This window comes from Pelophylax lessonae (assembly GCF_965119305.1).
Source record: "Pelophylax lessonae genome assembly, chromosome: 2".
Classification (NCBI taxonomy): domain Eukaryota; kingdom Metazoa; phylum Chordata; class Amphibia; order Anura; family Ranidae; genus Pelophylax; species Pelophylax lessonae.
Window position 1 is genome coordinate 493,449,886 of NC_138769.1, and position 18,570 is coordinate 493,468,455.

General features: G+C 45.6%; 1 protein-coding gene across 1 annotated transcript in view; it reads left to right on the top strand.

Moving 5' to 3' along the window:
* The window catches only part of ABCC4 (ATP binding cassette subfamily C member 4 (PEL blood group)), a gene marked incomplete at its 5' end in the record, with an annotated part of 504,496 nt that overhangs the window by 195,143 nt on the left and 290,783 nt on the right, over nt 1-18,570 (top strand). Inside the window, one exon of the mRNA XM_082245314.1 lies at nt 4,749-4,835. Within this exon, the coding sequence (XP_082101440.1) occupies nt 4,749-4,835 (87 nt within the window). The remainder of the gene's footprint in view (nt 1-4,748; nt 4,836-18,570) is intronic.

The window sequence follows — 18,570 nt, forward strand, 5'->3', positions numbered from 1 at the left end:
CATCACCCACCAGAATTCCACGGTGACCATCTCCTCCCTGGAAGAGGGTATGTCTCTACTGACCAAATGGGGAATCCTTGTGGACCATGCTGCCTCTCCTGGGACTCTCTTGCCCGCCACTGCGCCTTCTGGAGATTGGCAAGTCGTTTCCCGCAAGAGAGCCAAAGATAGCTTTCCTCCTGGGGCTGGGAAGGACACCCCGCTGGCACTGCCTGTGTCCCTGGCCTAGATAGTGTCCCTGACCTATATGGCCCCTGTGTTTCTGTTGCAGGCATTGCCTGCCCTTGGACTGTTTCTTATGGTTTACCCTGCGCCTGGCGCACCCTGTACCTTGACTTTCTCCCTGTTTTGCTGTTCCAGAGCTCCCCCTTTGTTCCAGTTTTCTTGGGCTACTGATCTCCTTCTCATGGCATCTCTGTCTACTGGCTCACAGCTTCGACAGCCTCCGGATTTTTCCAGATACCCACCATGACCATCAAGTTCTTATCCCTAGATGTCTATCCAAGAGACCCACTTCAAAACTGACAGTCATCCGACCTTCTCCCACAGGAACTTCCCAGCTCTGTTTTTCGCTGATGCTCCTGAAAAAAAGAGAGGGGTTATGATCGCTATAAGGGACACTGTGGCGTTCCGGCTTCACTCGCTTACCCCGGATCCTGATGGACGGTTCCTTATTCTTCAAGGTGACTTTAACTCCACTCCCCTGACCCTTGTGGCGGTTTACGCTCCAAACAGCCACCAGAAGCGCTTTCTCCACAGGCTTTTGAAACAGGTTACTTCTAACGTCTATGGTAATTTGGTTGTGTGTGGGGACTTGAACATGGTTGTCGACCCTGGGCTTGATGCTTCGGCGCCAGCCCACGACCGCCAAATCTCCCTCCAGTCCCTTTTATTGAGGGAACAGTTATTTGATGTTTGGCGTTGCCTTCATGGCTCTGAAAGGGACTATTCCTATTACTCCCACAGACATGGTTCGTACTCGCGAATTGACATGTTCTTGACAGATCTCCCTTTGTTGGGTAAGGTCTCCTCCTCCGTCATTCGGAATATCACCTGGTCCGATCATGCGGCAGTTGAAATGGTGCTGGAGGAGTCCGGACCCAGGGAACGGACATCAATTTGGAGATGTGATGCTAGGGTCTTGCAGGATTCCTCTTCGGGTAAATTCATTAGGGACCAATTGTCCTCTTATTTTGAACTTAATGCCCCCTCTGTTTCAGACCCTTGGATTCTGTGGGGTGCACACAAGGCGTTTATTTGCGGTGTCTGCATCCAGCAGTCTGCAAGGATGAGGAAACTCTACAATAAGACGTTGACTACCCTTCTAGCAGACATCAAGGACTTTGAAGCTTTGCACAAGGCCTCGCCCTCACAGACTGTGCTCTTGCAACTATCCCAAAAACGGGAATCCCTGAAATCCCATCTAATGTCACGTTACGATCGCCACCTCAAAAAGCTTAAGCTTAAGTTTTACGCCCATGCTAACAGAGCCGGTAAGGCCCTGGCCCTTCGCATTAAACAACGTAGAGTCAATTCCCGCATCTCCTACCTTTCCCACAAAACTACAGGCGCACGTTTGTCACACCCTCGCGATATAGCCAACGAGTTCGCAGATTTTTATAGCTCCCTATACAATCTGGCCCAGGACCCCAGCACGTTGCACCCCACCCCGGAGCTTGTCCGAGCGTTCTTGGACAAGCTACGTCTGCCTGTTTTGTCCGAATCCCACATATCTTCTTTATCCTCCCCCTTTACGCCGGAGGACATCTCCAAGGCCATTAGATTACTCCCCTCCGGGAAGTCCCCTGGACCCGATGGTCTCTGTAACGACTATTACAAATTGTTTGCCCCCCTCCTTAGCCCTACCCTAGCGGACGTTTTTAACAAAGCGGCGTTGACGTCGCGGTTTCCCCCTGACATGTTGTCTGCATACATAACCACCATTCCCAAGCCAGGAAAGGACCCCAGTTCACCTGCTAACTATCGGCCTATATCCCTCCTTAATAGTGACGTCAAGATCTATGCTAGAATATTGGCGGCCCGCCTCCAGCCTATTCTCCCCCACCTCATCAACAAGGACCAGATGGGCTTCATGCCTGGCCGCCAGACGTCCGACGCCACCAGGAGGATCATTAATCTTGTTCACTTGGCAGAGGCCTCCCGAACGCCTTCTCTGCTCCTTACTTTGGATGCGGAGAAGGCGTTCGATAGGGTCAACTGGCTGTTCATGAGGATGACGCTGGAGAAGTTCGGCTTCTCTGGCTCGTCTCTCTCCTCGATCCTCGCCTTGTATTCCTGTCCTCCTGCTCAGGTTCTCACGTCGGGCACGACCTCGGTTCCATTTCATATTTCCAATGGCACCCGCCAGGGGTGTCCCCTTTCCCCCTCGATCTTCAACTTGATGATTGAACCTCTGGCGGAGGCCATTAGGTCACATAGCGGGGTGGAGGGTTTCCGAGTTGGCGACGTGATGCACACGGTGAATCTCTTTGCGGACGACATTGTGGTGATCCTCACCAAACCCTTGCAGTCCCTCCCAGTAGTACACCGTATTCTGGTTGAATATGGGATGGTCTCCTATCACAAGGTTAATACGACTAAGTCCCTGGCGCTCAACTTAGGAATAGATGCCCGCACGCTTGCGCATCTCCAGTCCTCTTTCCCTTACCCATGGACGAACGAATACATCCCGTACCTGGGAATCAACATTACCCCCCGGATAACGTCGCTCCTCTCAGTAAATGTCGATGCTCTCCTTAAGAAAACTACCAAGGAGATGGCTTCCATTGCCAAGGTTGAACTGTCTTGGAGTGGAAGGATGGCGGCGTATAAGATGTCAATACTCCCCCAAATCATGTACATCTTTAGGGCGGTGCCCCTGATTTTTCCTAAGAAATACCTGGACGCCTTAACTAGGGAAATGCGCCAGTTTATCTGGTGCAGAAAGAGGGCTCGGGTAGCCACCTCTGTCTTGACACAACCTAAGTGTCTGGGTGGAGCGAAGTTGCCTGACATCTCTCTCTACTATTGGTCGACTAGACTCGACCAGCTCAGGCCCTGGTTTCACGACGCTACTCACTTCCCCTGGACGCAGATAGAGAGGCATCTATCGCCGACTGGGAACCTCCACCTCCTCCTTCTGGGGCACCTCTGGACTCCCTGGAGTCTCTCTGAACTCTCCCCTCCTATGCGGGCCTCCCTTATGGCATGCCGTAGGCTGGGAGCGTCTCAGGGAGACAGGGTGGGACTTGTTCCCTATGAGTCCAGTTCCCTTCCGTTGGATATCCTGAAGGCTCACCTACCTTCCCTCACCCTGTCGCAATTGAAACTGAAAGGACTGACGATGCTATCCCACTTCTTCCAGTCGGGCTCCCTCCGCTCCCCATCCTCCTTGATGCGGTCCTACCAGATTCCTGACACAGAGACATTCACGATTATCCGGGTCCACAGCTTCCTGTCCAAGCACCCCATGACGACAAGACTTCTTCCCCAGGGTGTATGGGACTATCTGCTCAATGAGATCAAACGAGGCAAGGGCATATCACTCTTTTACGAATACCTTTTGGGAGGGCAGACTCCCCCCAAAACGTCTTCTATGCTACGCTGGGAGAGGGATCTGGACTGCACGTTTACTCCTGAGCAGTGGTCCCGAGCGTTTCTGGCATCCTACAGATACTCTCACTGTACCTCGCACTGGGAACAGTCGCTTAAGATTGCTAATAGGTGGTACTATACCCCTATTAGGCTCTAGAGGATATTTCCTGGGGTCTCTGATCAGTGCTGGCGAGAGTGTGGTGGTACAGGCACGCTGACCCACATACTTTGGGAATGCCCCTCACTCACAAGTTACTGGTCCAGGGTGTTTCGTTGTATAGCGGACTGTACGGGCATCCTCCACCCACCCAGGAAAGCTATGGCCCTGTTGAACATTCACATTGACGATTATCCCAAGTGTTATCGTAGCATGGTCACGCACATTTTGCTTGCTTCCAGGACGCTGCTGCTCAGGAATTGGAGATCCCTGGTAATCCCGTGCTTCACAGATCTGATTAAACTAGTTAACGAGAACTACCTGTGTGAACGGGCGTTGGCAGTCAACGCTCTGACCCTCTCCAAATTTGACGACGATTGGAAATATTGGAAATATGCTCCTAGATAGGTTCGAAACAGTCCTTTACTTGTAGATTTGGGGGTTCGGGGGTGGACCGGTGCTCCTCCCCGTGGCACATATGTTCCCACTGGGGGCCACTTTGGGGGGGGGGGGGGCGCCGTCCATTCTCGCCTCCCCTTTCTTTCTTTGATACCACTGCTCTTTGCACCTCTTGACCACAGTAGTACATACTTACTCAACTGGTTATTTACTTATGACTTACTAATGAGTTTGGTGATTCAGTAGTCCAGCCTTTTGAACTTGGTTATTTGTTTATACAGTAGTTGTACGATGAGTGTATACTGTTTTGGTTCTGGAACAGCTACCTCCTCCCCCCCCCTCCTCCTTTCCCCCCCCTCCCTCCCTCCTCCCTCCCTCTACTCCCCCTGATTGGGCACTAATGTATCCTGTTATGCTGTAACTTGTCTTTTTGATTCTACTGTTGTACATTATTGCCCCTTGTACCTTTCAAAATTCAATAAAAAATACTATTAAAAAAAAAAAAATATATAAAACAATGGTCAAACAAAGGATTGCCCCCTTGGACAGCTTGGCAATGTGTTAAATAAACATTGATGAACTTATTCTTGTTCTACAGGGCAGTTTATCAAGATGCTGACATTTATCTTTTGGATGATCCACTGAGTGCTGTTGATGCTGAAGTTGGGAGGCATTTGTTTGAAAAGTATGTATACTATATTGCTTTCGATGTATGTCTTTGTAAGTCCTCTTACAATAACAAGTTTATTGAATTGATACAAACATCCAAATTATATAGTTGAAAGAATGTTACAATTGGTATGCAATAAAAAAGGTGTGGTAAGGAAATTATGTGGATCATTCCTTGAACTGATAATCCTCAATGATTTATTTGGGGGAAAGATATAATATCTGTAAAGACACTACTTCTAGCATAGAGAGAGAATGCATTTTTCAAAAGAATTTTACTGTGGTAGATTGTCACATTATTATTCAAAACTCAAGGATTACTACACACAATAGGTACAATTCACTAAGCTATAATGATCCTTTTTGTTGCCTTACCAACTTCACAGGACCAGATACAGCAGCGGCAGCCATTGGCTTCTTCTGCTGTCAGTCCAATGCTCTGAGGAGGGAGCGGGGGGTGGGGCCGAACCACACTGTGTGTGTCAATAGATGCACCCAGCCCGGTTCGGGCTTGAGCCCCCATATGTGCCCCCATAGGAAGCACCAAGAAGAGGAAAAACCAGTAGTGCCAATAGGAGATCCTAGAAGAGGAGGGTCTGGTCTGCTCTTTTTTTAAAACCATTGAACAGAAGTAAACCTTAAAACGATTATTTCCAACAACAAGAGCTGAAAATAACAAAATATGGGCAAAAATAACTATAATTATGGCAAATGTCTTTTGGTTTGGTGACAGACGTCAATAATTCTAAAATGGGTTCTAACACTTCTTCGGTTTATCAAAACCTGAAAAACTATTTTTTCTGGACTTCAACTTTAAAAGGAATTCTAATTCCACTTTATTTAATTTTAGACTGCACATTGTTTCTCAGGACTGGCTTCCATATAGTGAAAACCGTGCACCCTTTGATGTGAACAGCTACTTGTAGTCAACTTCAGAGGTGCATATATCAGGGTGACAACACAGCAGCAACTTTGGGACAACTGCCATCCCCCTACCGGGAAGGGTCTAACTAAGGACCTTCATGGCACGTTCACTAGGTGTTAATTTAATAAAAATTACAAAAAAAAAAAAATTGATAAAAATCTCTATGGTTTGGCGGAGACTTTTGGCTAGGTTTTTTTTTATTGTGTGTGATTCGTATGTGTGAAAAACTTTGACACAGATTTGTACAGAAGTGGGGTCAAAAAATGAGTAAAACAGCAGAAAAAGACATAGGCCCCTCTCAGTCTTTCTACTCGCCTTTTAGATCACCCTGGTCACATAGGGTACTCTATTGTAAGGCCCCTGTTGATTGCTTGGTGTGCGCCCTTGCTGTCACTTTCTGGGATTGATCTGTGTTGTTTTTTTGTGCATATGAAGGCACAAAGCAGTCTACTGTGTAGCAGAAAGACCTGCTTTAGAGGCAATGGGGGAAAAAGGAGACAAGTTCCTGTCTAGTTCTGGAGCTTTGGTAATGACAGGGTCTGTAAAATCTTGTTAGAAAACTGGGTAGTAAATCTGTGTATTCTTTCCATTATATTGTAATTTGTTTCATATAATACCATATATAGCTGGCACAAGATGGCAGTTTTGACAAATTCCCTTCCCTGCTAGTACTAGGCAGTTTTGCCGTTACAGAAGATGTAACGTATGTAGGAATTCAAAAACTATTCGTACTAACACTTTCATCTCTAGTTTTACTTCTAAACAGTTCACCATTCGGGACTTTATAATTTGTTCTACAAGGGGGGTCGTTTATCGCCTCCATTGTATATGTGGTCTTCAGTATGTGGGGAGGACCACACGATCGTTGAATGTCTGGGTTAGTGAACATCTGGCTAATATTAGGAAAGGCTTTAAGGGACATAGCTTTTGAAAACACTTTTCCCAACATCATAACAGAGATCCCTCTTCTTTGCCGGTTATAGGAATTGAAAAATACACTCCGCACTGGTCCTGGCATAGAAGTAATTTTTTTTATGTAGATTTTTTTTTTTAGCTAGTCCTTTTTTCTCCGGTCACCCCAGTCTGGCCATCGAGCACGTGCAGGCCTTAGCTCCGCGCTGGGTAAGCCGCGACATAGTCCCGCTGGCTCCAGACGTGGACCTGTTAGCGTCGCATCTACAGGATGGTGATGCGGTTTGTGGCCCGCTCCCGGGACCTTCTGGCGGGTGCAATGGTGGTACCATGGGTTCTGTCATGGGCAAGAACATTCGCTAGGTTCAGCTTTAACAATGCCGTGGAGTTTAGCATGGTCACCTGCGCACGGCTGCCTCTGGCATGGTCGTGTGTGCGTGCTCACGGATGGGCCAAGGTCAGCCTGCGGTCTGCCTTTCCTCCTAAGTTGCTGCCAAGAATTTTTGGCAGGATGGAGGCAGAAGGGATTCCAGTCTTTCTCGTCGGACAAGCTTGGTACGCAGGCCTGGTCAGGCTGGCCGCAGACGCTCCTTGGAGAATTCCCCTCAGGGAGTAGTTATTGTCTCCAGGGCCCATCTCCCGTCCAACTTTGCGGTCACTGACTTTGCCGACTTGGCTGTTGAATGCAATGTGCTGAAGGACGGGGGTTAGGCTGCTTTAGTTATTCCCACCCTGCTTGAAGCGTGGGAAGCGACTTCTAGGGTGATTTCTGTTCATCATACGAGACAGTCGTATATTGCGTGTGCTCCCCGTCGCTCTTATTCTGTGGCCCAGATCTTGACTTCCTTCAATGGGGAGTTGATCACAAGTTGGCCTTGAGTACTGTCAAGGGTCGGGTTTTGGTTTTGGCATATTTCTTCCGAAGGCCGTTGGCCGCCTGTGGCCTGGTGCGTTACTTCTTCCAGGGGGTGTGACACTTGGTGCTTCCGGTGCGACCTCCGTCACCCACTGGGGACTTTTATTTGGTGCAATCGGTTCTTTTAGACCCTCTGTTTGCGAGTATGCGAGGGTATCCCCTGCTTACCTTATTACAGAAGGTGGCCTTCTTGGTTGCTATGACTCTGCGTACAGGTGTCGGCACTGGCACAGCAAGCCAACGCGTTTCGCATAGGGCTTCGTCAGGGCCCGAGAGACCAGACAAGACCGGTATTTCCCACTGCCGCGCAGGCTACGCAGAGGACTACGATCTTTGAGGCTTCCCCCATCGATGAGGGTTCCAGCCATGGATCTATGCTGTCTTTGATTGTACAGCATGCCTCAGAACTTCCTGCCTCAATCCTATATGGGACTTTATTGAGTATAAACTATATCTTCCCTTCTGGCACCATCAGACATATAAGCAAAGAATACTCGTATGTGAACCTTACAAGGCCATTACAGCCCGCTCTAAAATTAATGAGCTACCGTGCACCCTGATTGATCTAAATAGGACAAGTATTTAATCTAAGAAGGTACTAGTGAAAGGAGATATATATGCACCTCTGAGGAATAATCTGAAAATAATCTATGATCTTGGAAATTATATCTGGACCTCTCATCTTGATATAGGGATCCTATATTTATCCTGCCCTTCCTGTCTTTGCATGCAGTGGAGGACATTGTGCTACCCTCCTTGTGTCCTAAGCCTAAACATCCTAAGGAATTTGCACTGCCTACTTTGGATGTGGTTCGTGCAATCAGGATGTACTTGGTGACTACTGAGTCTTTTCGGAAGTCAGATTTGCTCTTTGTACTCACGGATGGACCAAAGAAAGGGCTGCCTGCATCTGCTGCGACTATTTCCAGATAGATTAAACAGACAGTTGTGCAGGCTTATTCACTTAAGGGTCAGGTTCCACCTTTCATTGTTAAGGCACATTCTACTCGGGAGCATAGTGCTTCCTGGGCCTTTCGCCATCAGGCATCTGTGGTTCAGTTTTGCAAGGCGGTTACCTGGTCGTCTGTTCCTACCTTTACAAGATTTTATAAGTTGGATGTGGTGGCATCTGCATATTCCTCCTTTGGCCGCAAAGTTTTGCAGGCTGCCGTTTGAGGGGGTTTTAGTCTCAATTGAGGGTGTTTTAATGTTTTTTCAGGTGGGTCTCTGGTTGTTCTGATGAGTTCCATGTTGCCTGATTGACTATGGTTCAGCCGTGGGGAATTATTTTCTGCGCCCGTCAATGAACGATAGAGAAAATTTGATTTTTGTCTCAGCGTAAAATCCTTTTCTCTGAAGTTCATTGACCGACGCAGTACCTACCCCTCTTTTTTTTAGTTAGGTTGGTATTGTTTTCTCTGACACTGCTTTGTTACAAAGCTGACATCCTATAGCAGAGAGAGGGCGTATACCTCCTGGGAATGCCCATAGGCGTAGCCAGAACTTTTTTTTCTGCCTAGTGTCCTACTCCTGTAGGGGGCAGTATAACCCTACTGTTATGAAGAACAGAGACTGCGTCCGTCAATGAACTTCAGAGAAAAGAATTTTACATTAAGACAAAAATCCAATTTTTTTATTTTAATAAAAAAATAAGGTTTAGTATCTAAAGGCATAAAGCCGGGGTCCTCAATCGGCGGACTCTGAGCCACGTCAGGACCCAGATGCGCTTCACTCTGGACCGCAGATGCCGGGTTTAGACCACCCAAGAGGGGGGGAGGAGCCTATGGTGTGGACGTGAATGCAGGGAGCAGCAGCAGCGCCATCCACCATTAGGCTATTGGGTACTGTCCCCTAGCCATTTCGCCTCACCGATTCCTGCACACCACCTCCAACCTCCACCCTTGGTCTTTGGTAGGTTAGCTAGCTGTCTCCTCTCACCTGGCTAGTGCGTGATCTGTTGGGGCTCATATGTGGGAGTTGTGCTCGTTCAGTGCCTGAGAGGGAGAAGCCACAGTGGTCCATTCCATCCCGCTGTGTTGATCGTTCTGGGTGCCTCGCAGTCTCACTGTGGGAGGCAGCGTACACAAGAGCTCTGGCTAAGGGAGAGAGAGAGGAGGAACTAGCTGACCCATCAGTCACCCTCTTTGTCATCTGCCGACCTCTCATCTGTGCACTTTTCTATCCACTGAAGAGAGACTGCTTTCCGGGAGCCTGTTGGGAGACAGCAGTACCTCAGTTTCCCCATTTGAACTCATTCCTTCCTTTTGCCTGACAAGTTATTGTAACAGATAAATAATACTATAATACCGGGGTCCTCAATAGGCGGACACCCGCCGCCTAGCATTCACAGCGGAGGAGGAACACATTCCTCCTCGCGCCTAAGCTCCCCCACTCCAGACCTCGGACTGAATGGAAAATTGGTAAGTTGACCTTTCAAGTTTATATTTGAGTACCCCTGGCATAAGGTGTTTCACCTTTATGTATTCTATGCATTAGGGTAAAAAGTCGTTTTCCATTGGCTCCTGTTGCTGTCAATCACAGCCAGTGAGGAGAAGAGTGTAAGGCAGGGTCTTATTGACACACAGATTGGGGCTTGGGAGCGAGCACGCAAACGGCTAGCTATGGGGGCACTCAGCGGGGGAGAACAGCCAGGTGCCCCAGCGGGGGACCCTAGAAGAAGAGGATCCTGGCTGCTCTGTGCAAAACTAAATAAATAAAAATAAATAAATACAAAAAGAGCCTTTTAGAATCTCTTTACTTTGCTCTGAGAGAAAATAAGAAGTTGTTGTGGCTGACTTCTTTCTTACAATGCCAGTTGGCTGTCCAACACTGGCTTAAGTATTTTTTTGTGTTACTGGCCTGGATCAAGCCTGCAGAAAGTGAAGTCAGAGGGATGTCAGCCTAATCTACATGCTTGTTATGGGCTAATGATTCAGAAGGTATTGAAGCCATTGGATCAGCATGACTCCCAGGTAACGTATGCTTTCAGAAGAGTAATGACAGCCTAATCCAGGTTTCCTTTGATATACATGTAGGGGTTTATTTACTAAAGGCAAAGTGCAGTTTTACTCTGCAAGAGCAGTTGCTCCAGAGCTCAGTAAACGAGCAGAAGCTCTGCTGACTTCATCATCGAATTATGTGCAAGCAAAAATGTTGTTTTTTAAATTTTCTTTGCAAAGTGAACCTTTACCTCATTTACTAAGCTCTGGAGCAACTGCACTTTGCAAAGCGCACAGTCTATTTGCCTTTCATAAATTAATCCAACAGTTAAATATGGCAGCCTTTTTCAACCAGGCTGCCATGGCACCCTGGGGTGCCTTAGCAAAATGCCTAAAAATTGCCACAAATTGCTTAAAAAATTGCCAACAAGCCAGCAAGTGGATCAAGTTTGCCCCTTTGTCACACAAAGCCCCAGTTTTTTTTTTATTGTACAGCATTACAACCTTGGGCACCATATGGGCCAGCCACTGGTATTCTAACAAGCAAGGATGTCATCGGTTGATGGGGAGGATGTCAAACACAGGCACGGCATCCTTGTTTGGCCTTCTCATGTCCCTCTTTGTCAGGGCTTGGGTCACGTTTGCTGAGTGAGAGTGAATAACTGAGGGAGAAGAGAAACACTAGAATACTTGTTGCTACCACTGTGCAAAAGTGGGGGAACGAATCACTTTAATTTTGGGTGACTCATATGTATGGATGCTTCTGTTATGTAGAACTATTATTTTATTGTGTTACATTTTAGAGTGGGATGCCTCAAGATTGTGCAGAATTTTAAAGGGTGCCTTGGCTAAAAAATAGGTATAGAAGCACTGATATATGGTATACAAGACACAGGATTCTCCTTGTCGTCAGCCCGTAGTAGTTAGTATGCAAGGTTCTACAGATACATTGCCAGCATATGTGTGTTTGTGTGTAGAAATATTGTTTTCTTGGCTGAGTATTTGTTCTTCTTTATGTGCAATGCGCTAGAATCCTCTCATCTGTTTATTTCACAAACTTTGTATTTCCCTCTGGTCACGATTTCTGTTGCTGTCTTTGATGTTTTGTTTTCTCCTCTAAACAGCAGCGTTATCTAAATAAATTCAGACATTTGTTTTCTTGACACAGACAGAAGATTTCTGAAGTGTATGACAATGCACAGAGAGTTACTTTGATGATTCGTTTCCCTCTCATATTCCCACAAAGTGAACCAATGCTCAATGCCTTGATTATGCCGTGAAACATATTCACTATACAGATCGCGTTTGTTAGCTGCCGAGGCCCAGGGACATAAAACATTTATCAGTTCAGCAATACTGTAAGAATTTGCACATGAAATGTGTCAAACAAAGCGCTTAAATTAAGGCATGGCAGCTTGTTATCCCAGTCTTTTTATTTTTTTTTATTTATCGAATCAGAATGTAAGACGAGAAATGATTGAAAATGTTCCCTATCTCCGATCTGTCAAGAGTCCTCTTGAAACAGAACATTCTTCTTTTTTTCAGTTGTGCGCTGTACAATAGAAGTGTATTCTTGCTGAATGTTTTCAGAAGCGCTGCTTTAAATCATCTACACAATGGAATTAAAACACCCGTCCTTCTTAACGACAAGTTTTTATTAAAAGAATAAGTGTGTGGCCCTGACGCGGGCTCTGTGTGTGAAGGGGGATTCTGGCCTTGGACTTGTATCAATACAGTTGTCAGTGACGTTTTTATTAACTATAGAAATTCAGTGTCCTTCAGATTGCCTACTGTATGCTTGTTGAGAAGGCCTTGATCTATGATTAATAGGCACCATTATTAGCGATGATTGTGTGCTATGCTTGTCGAGCTTCATACAGTTGTAAAACATCAGCCTAAACCTTTATTTCATTGATTTCATAGTCAAATTGCAGTGAGTCATCTGCATGTTTCAATACAGACATTTAAATGGATACATTTTTTAATGGTACTGTTTGTGAAACAGTTTTTTAATGTGATCTATAAATTAGCAAGACTTCAACGAAGGATTTGTGTGTTGTACTCCTATCTAAATGGTCAGCGTTAAAGTGAAACTCCAGGGAAACCGCTAAATACACAGCTAAAATTCATAGGAGTTGCTTTTGGGTCCTTTCACACGAGCGGTGCGCCCCACGGACTCTGTTTTGCTCAGCGGGGATCGATCTGCCAATCCCCGCTGAGCAGGCGGATGATAGCTCCGTCTCTACTTACTTTGCAGAGATGGAGCTGTCGGAGCCCCGCTCTACTCTATGTGAGATCGGATGAAAACGGACCGCCTATCTGTTTTCATCCGATCCTATCTGATCTGATCCGATCCTCCAGACGGATGGAAAATAGGGTTTCCATCATATAGTTACATAGTTGCATAGTAGGTGAGGTTGAATAAAGACAATAGTCCATCCAGTTCAACCTGTGTAGGTGTGTGTGGCCGTAATCATCTCGCATACCCCTGAATGTTCTGATCCTTGAGATGTACGTCTAAGAGTCTTTTTAAAGCCACCATACTTCCCGCAGAAACCACCTCTTGTGGTAGAGAATTCCGCAATCTTGTAGCCCTAACAGTGAAGAACCCCCCACGTTGCCTGAGGTTAAACCGCTTCTCCTCTAATCGCATTGTATGCCCTCGAGTCCTCATGCAATCCCTTCGACTGAATAGCTGTTTTTCTATGCCGAGATCACCATTGAGATATTTATAAATTGCTATCATGTCCCCTCTCAGGCGTCCATCCTTCTGGATTTCACGGACAGGATCGGAGAGCAGCAGGTGTCAGCGGACATGTCTCCGCTGACATCCACTGCTCATAGAGGGGCATGGAGCATCCGATCAGGTCCGCCTGACAAAACTGACAGGCATATATGATCGGAAAGCCTGTGTGAAAAGGTCCTTACTAAAACTGGAGAGTGCACAATCTGGTTCAGCTCTGCATAGAAAGCAATCAACTTCCAGGTTTTATTGTCAAAGCTTAATTGAACAAGCTGAAACTAGAAGCTGATTGGCTACCATGCACAGCTGCACCAGATTTTGCACTCTCCAGTTTTAATAAATAAAACCCATACTGTCAATATTTACTACAATGTCCACCCCTGTCCAAGACGTTCAGGGCAGGCCCGAGGACCTACGCCGTACTAATCGTGCAGTGATCAACCAAAAAGGGACAAACGTGACACACGACAAAGAAAAAGAGTGGGGAAAGGGGAAGTGGAGAAGTGCTGGGTAGTGTCAAAGTGCGAGACCTTGACAGGCCCCCTGGCCAGGAATGAAAAATTCCTCTGGTGCTGGCCAAAAGGCCCCTCCCAAGAGGCAGGTGCGAAAAAAGTGTGATATGGTGCAGTGACCAAGGTGCCAAAAACTCATAAGTGAACTGCACCTCACCAATGAGAATTACTGCACCCCTGGGCTGCCACCCCAGGGGCACGTACACCACAGGCTTTTTCCGGTCCCTGCCCTTCAGCCAGACCAGTGCAGCCTATCCCCACCAGCCGACATCGGAACCTGGACAGCTTGGGGAGAATCTACCTTCCACTGGGGACAGGCCTTTTGCAAGGCCAGATCAAAACCCAGGAGAGAAAGCCCTCCCATCGCCATCCCGTTCCTCAACCAATTACATCCAGGAGCAATAGTACCGGCCACCCAGTCAGACCGGCTTTCTTGCTCCCTTCAAACTGGTTAGAACAGTTCAACCCATTCAAATCAGAAGGCGGCGGTCCCCAAATGCTTTCCCGGATGCCCTACTCCCCATACCCCAAGGACGTCTGGGCACTCCGGGTTTTGGTCATACCAGTACTAGCTGAGGTCCATACCAACTGATAAGAACAGATACTACACTTGATCTTAGCCAAAAGGCAGAGAAGCTGCTACATATAGAGTGTATAGAGTTATATGGACTGTAAAGTTTAATAAAGTTAGAAATGGAAAAAAACAAGCACTGTATGGAATTGTGCAGTACTTTGCAGCTTATGAACACCTTATGCACATGTTAATGTGTGCCTGCTAGTGTGAAAGGGCACTTGCAAACGGTGACAAATTAAACCTAAAAAATCATGCTCAAAGAAAGAGCCTTCAAAGCAGCTGGCAACCCAATTTATACAAACCGTGCTACAAATATAACTCAAAAGTACCGAGCTAATCAGGATGATCAATGGAAAATGCAAATAGTAATATAAGCTCACCACCCATTTGTTAGGTACTCCTTGCTCATACCGGTTTGTACCCCATTTTGCCTTCAGAACAACCGTAATTCTTTGGGGCGTAGATTCAACAAGGTGTTGGAAAAATTCTTCAGAGATTTTGGTCCATATTGACATGATCGCATCCCGCAATTGATGCAGGTTTGTCGGCTTCACATCCATGATGCGAATCTCCCGTTCCACCTCATCCCAAAGGTGCTCTATTGGATTGAGATCTGGTGAATGTGGAGGCCATTGGAGTACAGTGACCTCCTTTTCATGTTGAAAAAAACAGTTTGAGATGATTTGAGCTTTGTGACATGGTGCATTATCCTGCTGGAAGGAGCCATCAGAAGATGGGTACACTGTAGTCATAAAAGGATGGACATGGTCAGCAACAATACTCAGGTAGGCCGTGGCGTTTAAATGATGCTCAATTAGTACTAAGGGGCCCAAAATGTGCCTAGAAAATATCCCCCACACTTATACCACCACCAGCCAGAACCGTTTTTGGTGAGCCTGTGGGAGTTGTAGCCTCAGTTTCCTGTTCTTAGCTGACAGGAATGGCTCCTGGTGTGGTCCTCTGCTGTCGTTGCCCATCTGCTTCAAGGTTTGTAGTTTGCATTCTGAGATGGTTTTCTGCATACCATGGTTGTTACAAGTGGGTATTTGAGTTACTGTTGCCTTTCTATTATATCAAACCAGTCTGCCCATTCTCTTCTGACCTCAACAAGGCATTTTCATCCACACAACTGCCACTCACTGGATATTTTCTCTTTTTCAGGCCATTCTCTGTAAACCCTAGAGATGGTTGTGCGTGAAAATCCCAGTAGATCAGCAGTTTTTTAAATACTCAAAGCAGCCCGTGTGGCACCAACAACCATGCCACGTTCTAAGTCACTTAAATCCCCTTTTTTCCCTATTCTGATGCTCGGTTTGAACTTCAGCAAGTCGTCTTAACCGCGTCTAGATGTCTAAATGCATTGAGTTGCTGTCATGTGATTAGCTGATTAGCAATTTGTGTTACCAAGCAATTGAACAGGTGTGAGTATGTAGAGATAAGATGCGCTAGACCTGTGGCACCTGGAGTTCCCTGAACCTTGGAAAAAAATAATTGATAAATAGTGTGTACAGGTGCGCTAATGAAATAAATGGGGCATAAATTGCTAGTGATACAAAAAACACTAGTGAAACCAAAAATAAACGAACAATTCTTGGGCATAGGTATGCTCTGAGAATAAATGCAAAGCAATCAATAAAGAATCAACATCTAATGGGTGACAAAAACTAAGTGCTCAAAGTCCAATGGTGAATAAAGATGAATAATGTGAGGAAAAAGTTCATAATGAATCCGGCTGCAGGTGACTGGTGAGCAGTGACTCAACAAAGCCTTGGCTATATCAGAGTCTTGTAGATTGTAGACAATCTAAACAAAACTGACTAGTCCGGCTTCATCTATGAGAGGTTTAGTACTATTGTTTGGGGCTGCTGGAAGTGTCTGGTGCACCCACCGAGGCTCAGCTCATCCCATCCCGAGATATATACCTGCACTGATTTTGATTTGAGTCTGGTAAGCAGCCATCCATCCGTGTGATCTCTGTGGGGTTGCATGCAACACCTGAGTTTGTTAGCTTTGTTGATTACTGCTCACCAGTCACCTGCAGCCGGATTCATTATGAACTTTTTACTCACATTATTCATCTTTATTCACCATTGGACTATGAGCACTTGGTTTTTGTCACCCATTAGATGTTGATTCTTTATTTATTGCTTTGTATTTATTCTCAGAGCATACCTATGCCCAAGAATTGTTTGTCTATTTTTGGTTTCACTAGTGTTTTTGTATCACTAGCAATTTATGCCACATTTATTTCATTAGCGCACCTGTACACACTATTTATCAATTGAAAGGGTGTACCTAATAAAGGGACTGGTTTGTATGTGACTCTTAAAAGGTAAGTGCACAAACAAAAAGAACACTCCCACAGTGCACAAATAACAGTTACAGAGTGTGAAAATGATAATAAAAATCCTATATGGATATTAATAACAGTCCCAATGTGAAAGAGACACTTGCAAACTGTACAGAAAAGCAAACTGTACAGAGAGGCACATGAATCCTCCGACTGAGTGTATATGAAAAATAATCAAAAAATATAGTAGGCCTCACAAATACACCATACAAAATGTTTCTGTTTATCTTTGAAAAAAGTGAAGAAAAATATCAGTTAGGCCCCTTTCACACTAGCGGACTATTCAGATCTGCCTGTCAGTTTTTCAGGCAGATCTGAACCGATGCCCCATGCATCTCTGAGGCATTGGATGTCAGCAGAGACCTGGCCGCTGACATCTGATCCGGTCCGTCAAATCTGGATGGATGGAAACCCTATTTTCCATCCGTCCAGCGGATCGGATGGGATCGGATGAGAACGGACAGGTGGTTCATTCTCATCTGATTCCCCCATAAAGGACAGCGGGGACCTGACACCTCTGTCTCCGCATACAGCGCATGAGACAGAGCTGCCATCCTGATCAGCGGGGGATCGGCGGATCGATTCCCTGCTGAGGAAAACTGAGTCCACCGACGGACTCCAAGTGTGAAAGGGGCCTTAATGCTGCCAGGAGTCCAGTGAGTGAGCTCTTACTTTTACTTTCTGTGCACTGACAACACTACTTCTACTGCACTGAAATCCCAAGCTGCGTTATTAGTCCTTTTGTAAATAAGTGCAGTGCTAAAAAATATTTAATAAGTACATATAAATCACAAGTATAAATATAAAGTCCATAAAAAGATCCAAGCAAAAGAGTGTGAAACAGTCAACCATAAATGTGTACAGTAATAATAATCCAGTGATGTGATATGTCCTCTTATATAATTCTTCTTTTTACCAAGAGAGACAGGATACACTTCACCTAAACACCACATAGTGTATATGAGTCCACCTTACCAGATAGGGGGGCTACCTATAATGGGTAGTCAGGACACATTTTTTGTGTGATCAGTGCTGGGACGTTATGAACTCTCCAAGGAACCTTCCACATGCATGTCACTCGAAAAGGTATCCACTAGGAATCACAAATAAGTAGAGAAAACTCACATGGTGTAATAAGTTGATATACCAATTTATTTTAAAAAGGGGGGGGGGGGGCGGTTAAAAATACTCACAAAGTAAAAACGGCATAATATAATGTACATCTCAGTAAAAATGTCCGACTCCTTCCACGTGCTGCGCTACAGCCCACTTCTGGGTCTGTCCTCCATGCTTGCGTCCCCTCTGTTGGCCCAGACAGATGCGTTACCTATGTTGGCCCAGTGGATGTCATCAGGGGGAGTGGCTACGAGGTGGCGTCAGGCACTGAGCTTTACTGATCAGGATTGTAGGGGCATTAATGCACATGCACCCAATTATGGGCAGCATGGAATACTTTGACTCAATTGGTCAACTATACAGTGCCTTAAAAATAGTAGTCATAACCCTTAGGTTTCCACATTTAGTCATGTTACAGCCAAAAAATGTAAATGTTTTTTATTGAGATTTTAAGTGATCGACCAACACAAAGTGGCACATAATTGTGAAGTAGAAGGAAAATGATAAATGGTTCCACTTGATTTTAGTTAGGGGTACTAGAGTAAATGGGGCTGAATACAAATTAATGCCACACTTTTCAGATATTTGTTAAACAAATTTGAAAACCATTTATCATTTTCCCTCTTCTTCACAATTATGTGCCACTTTGTGTTAGTCTATCACATAAAATCCCAATAAATTGCATTTATGTTTTTGGTTGTAACACAACAAAATGTGGAAAATTTCAAGGGGTATGAATACTTTTTCAAGGCACTGTATGCAAA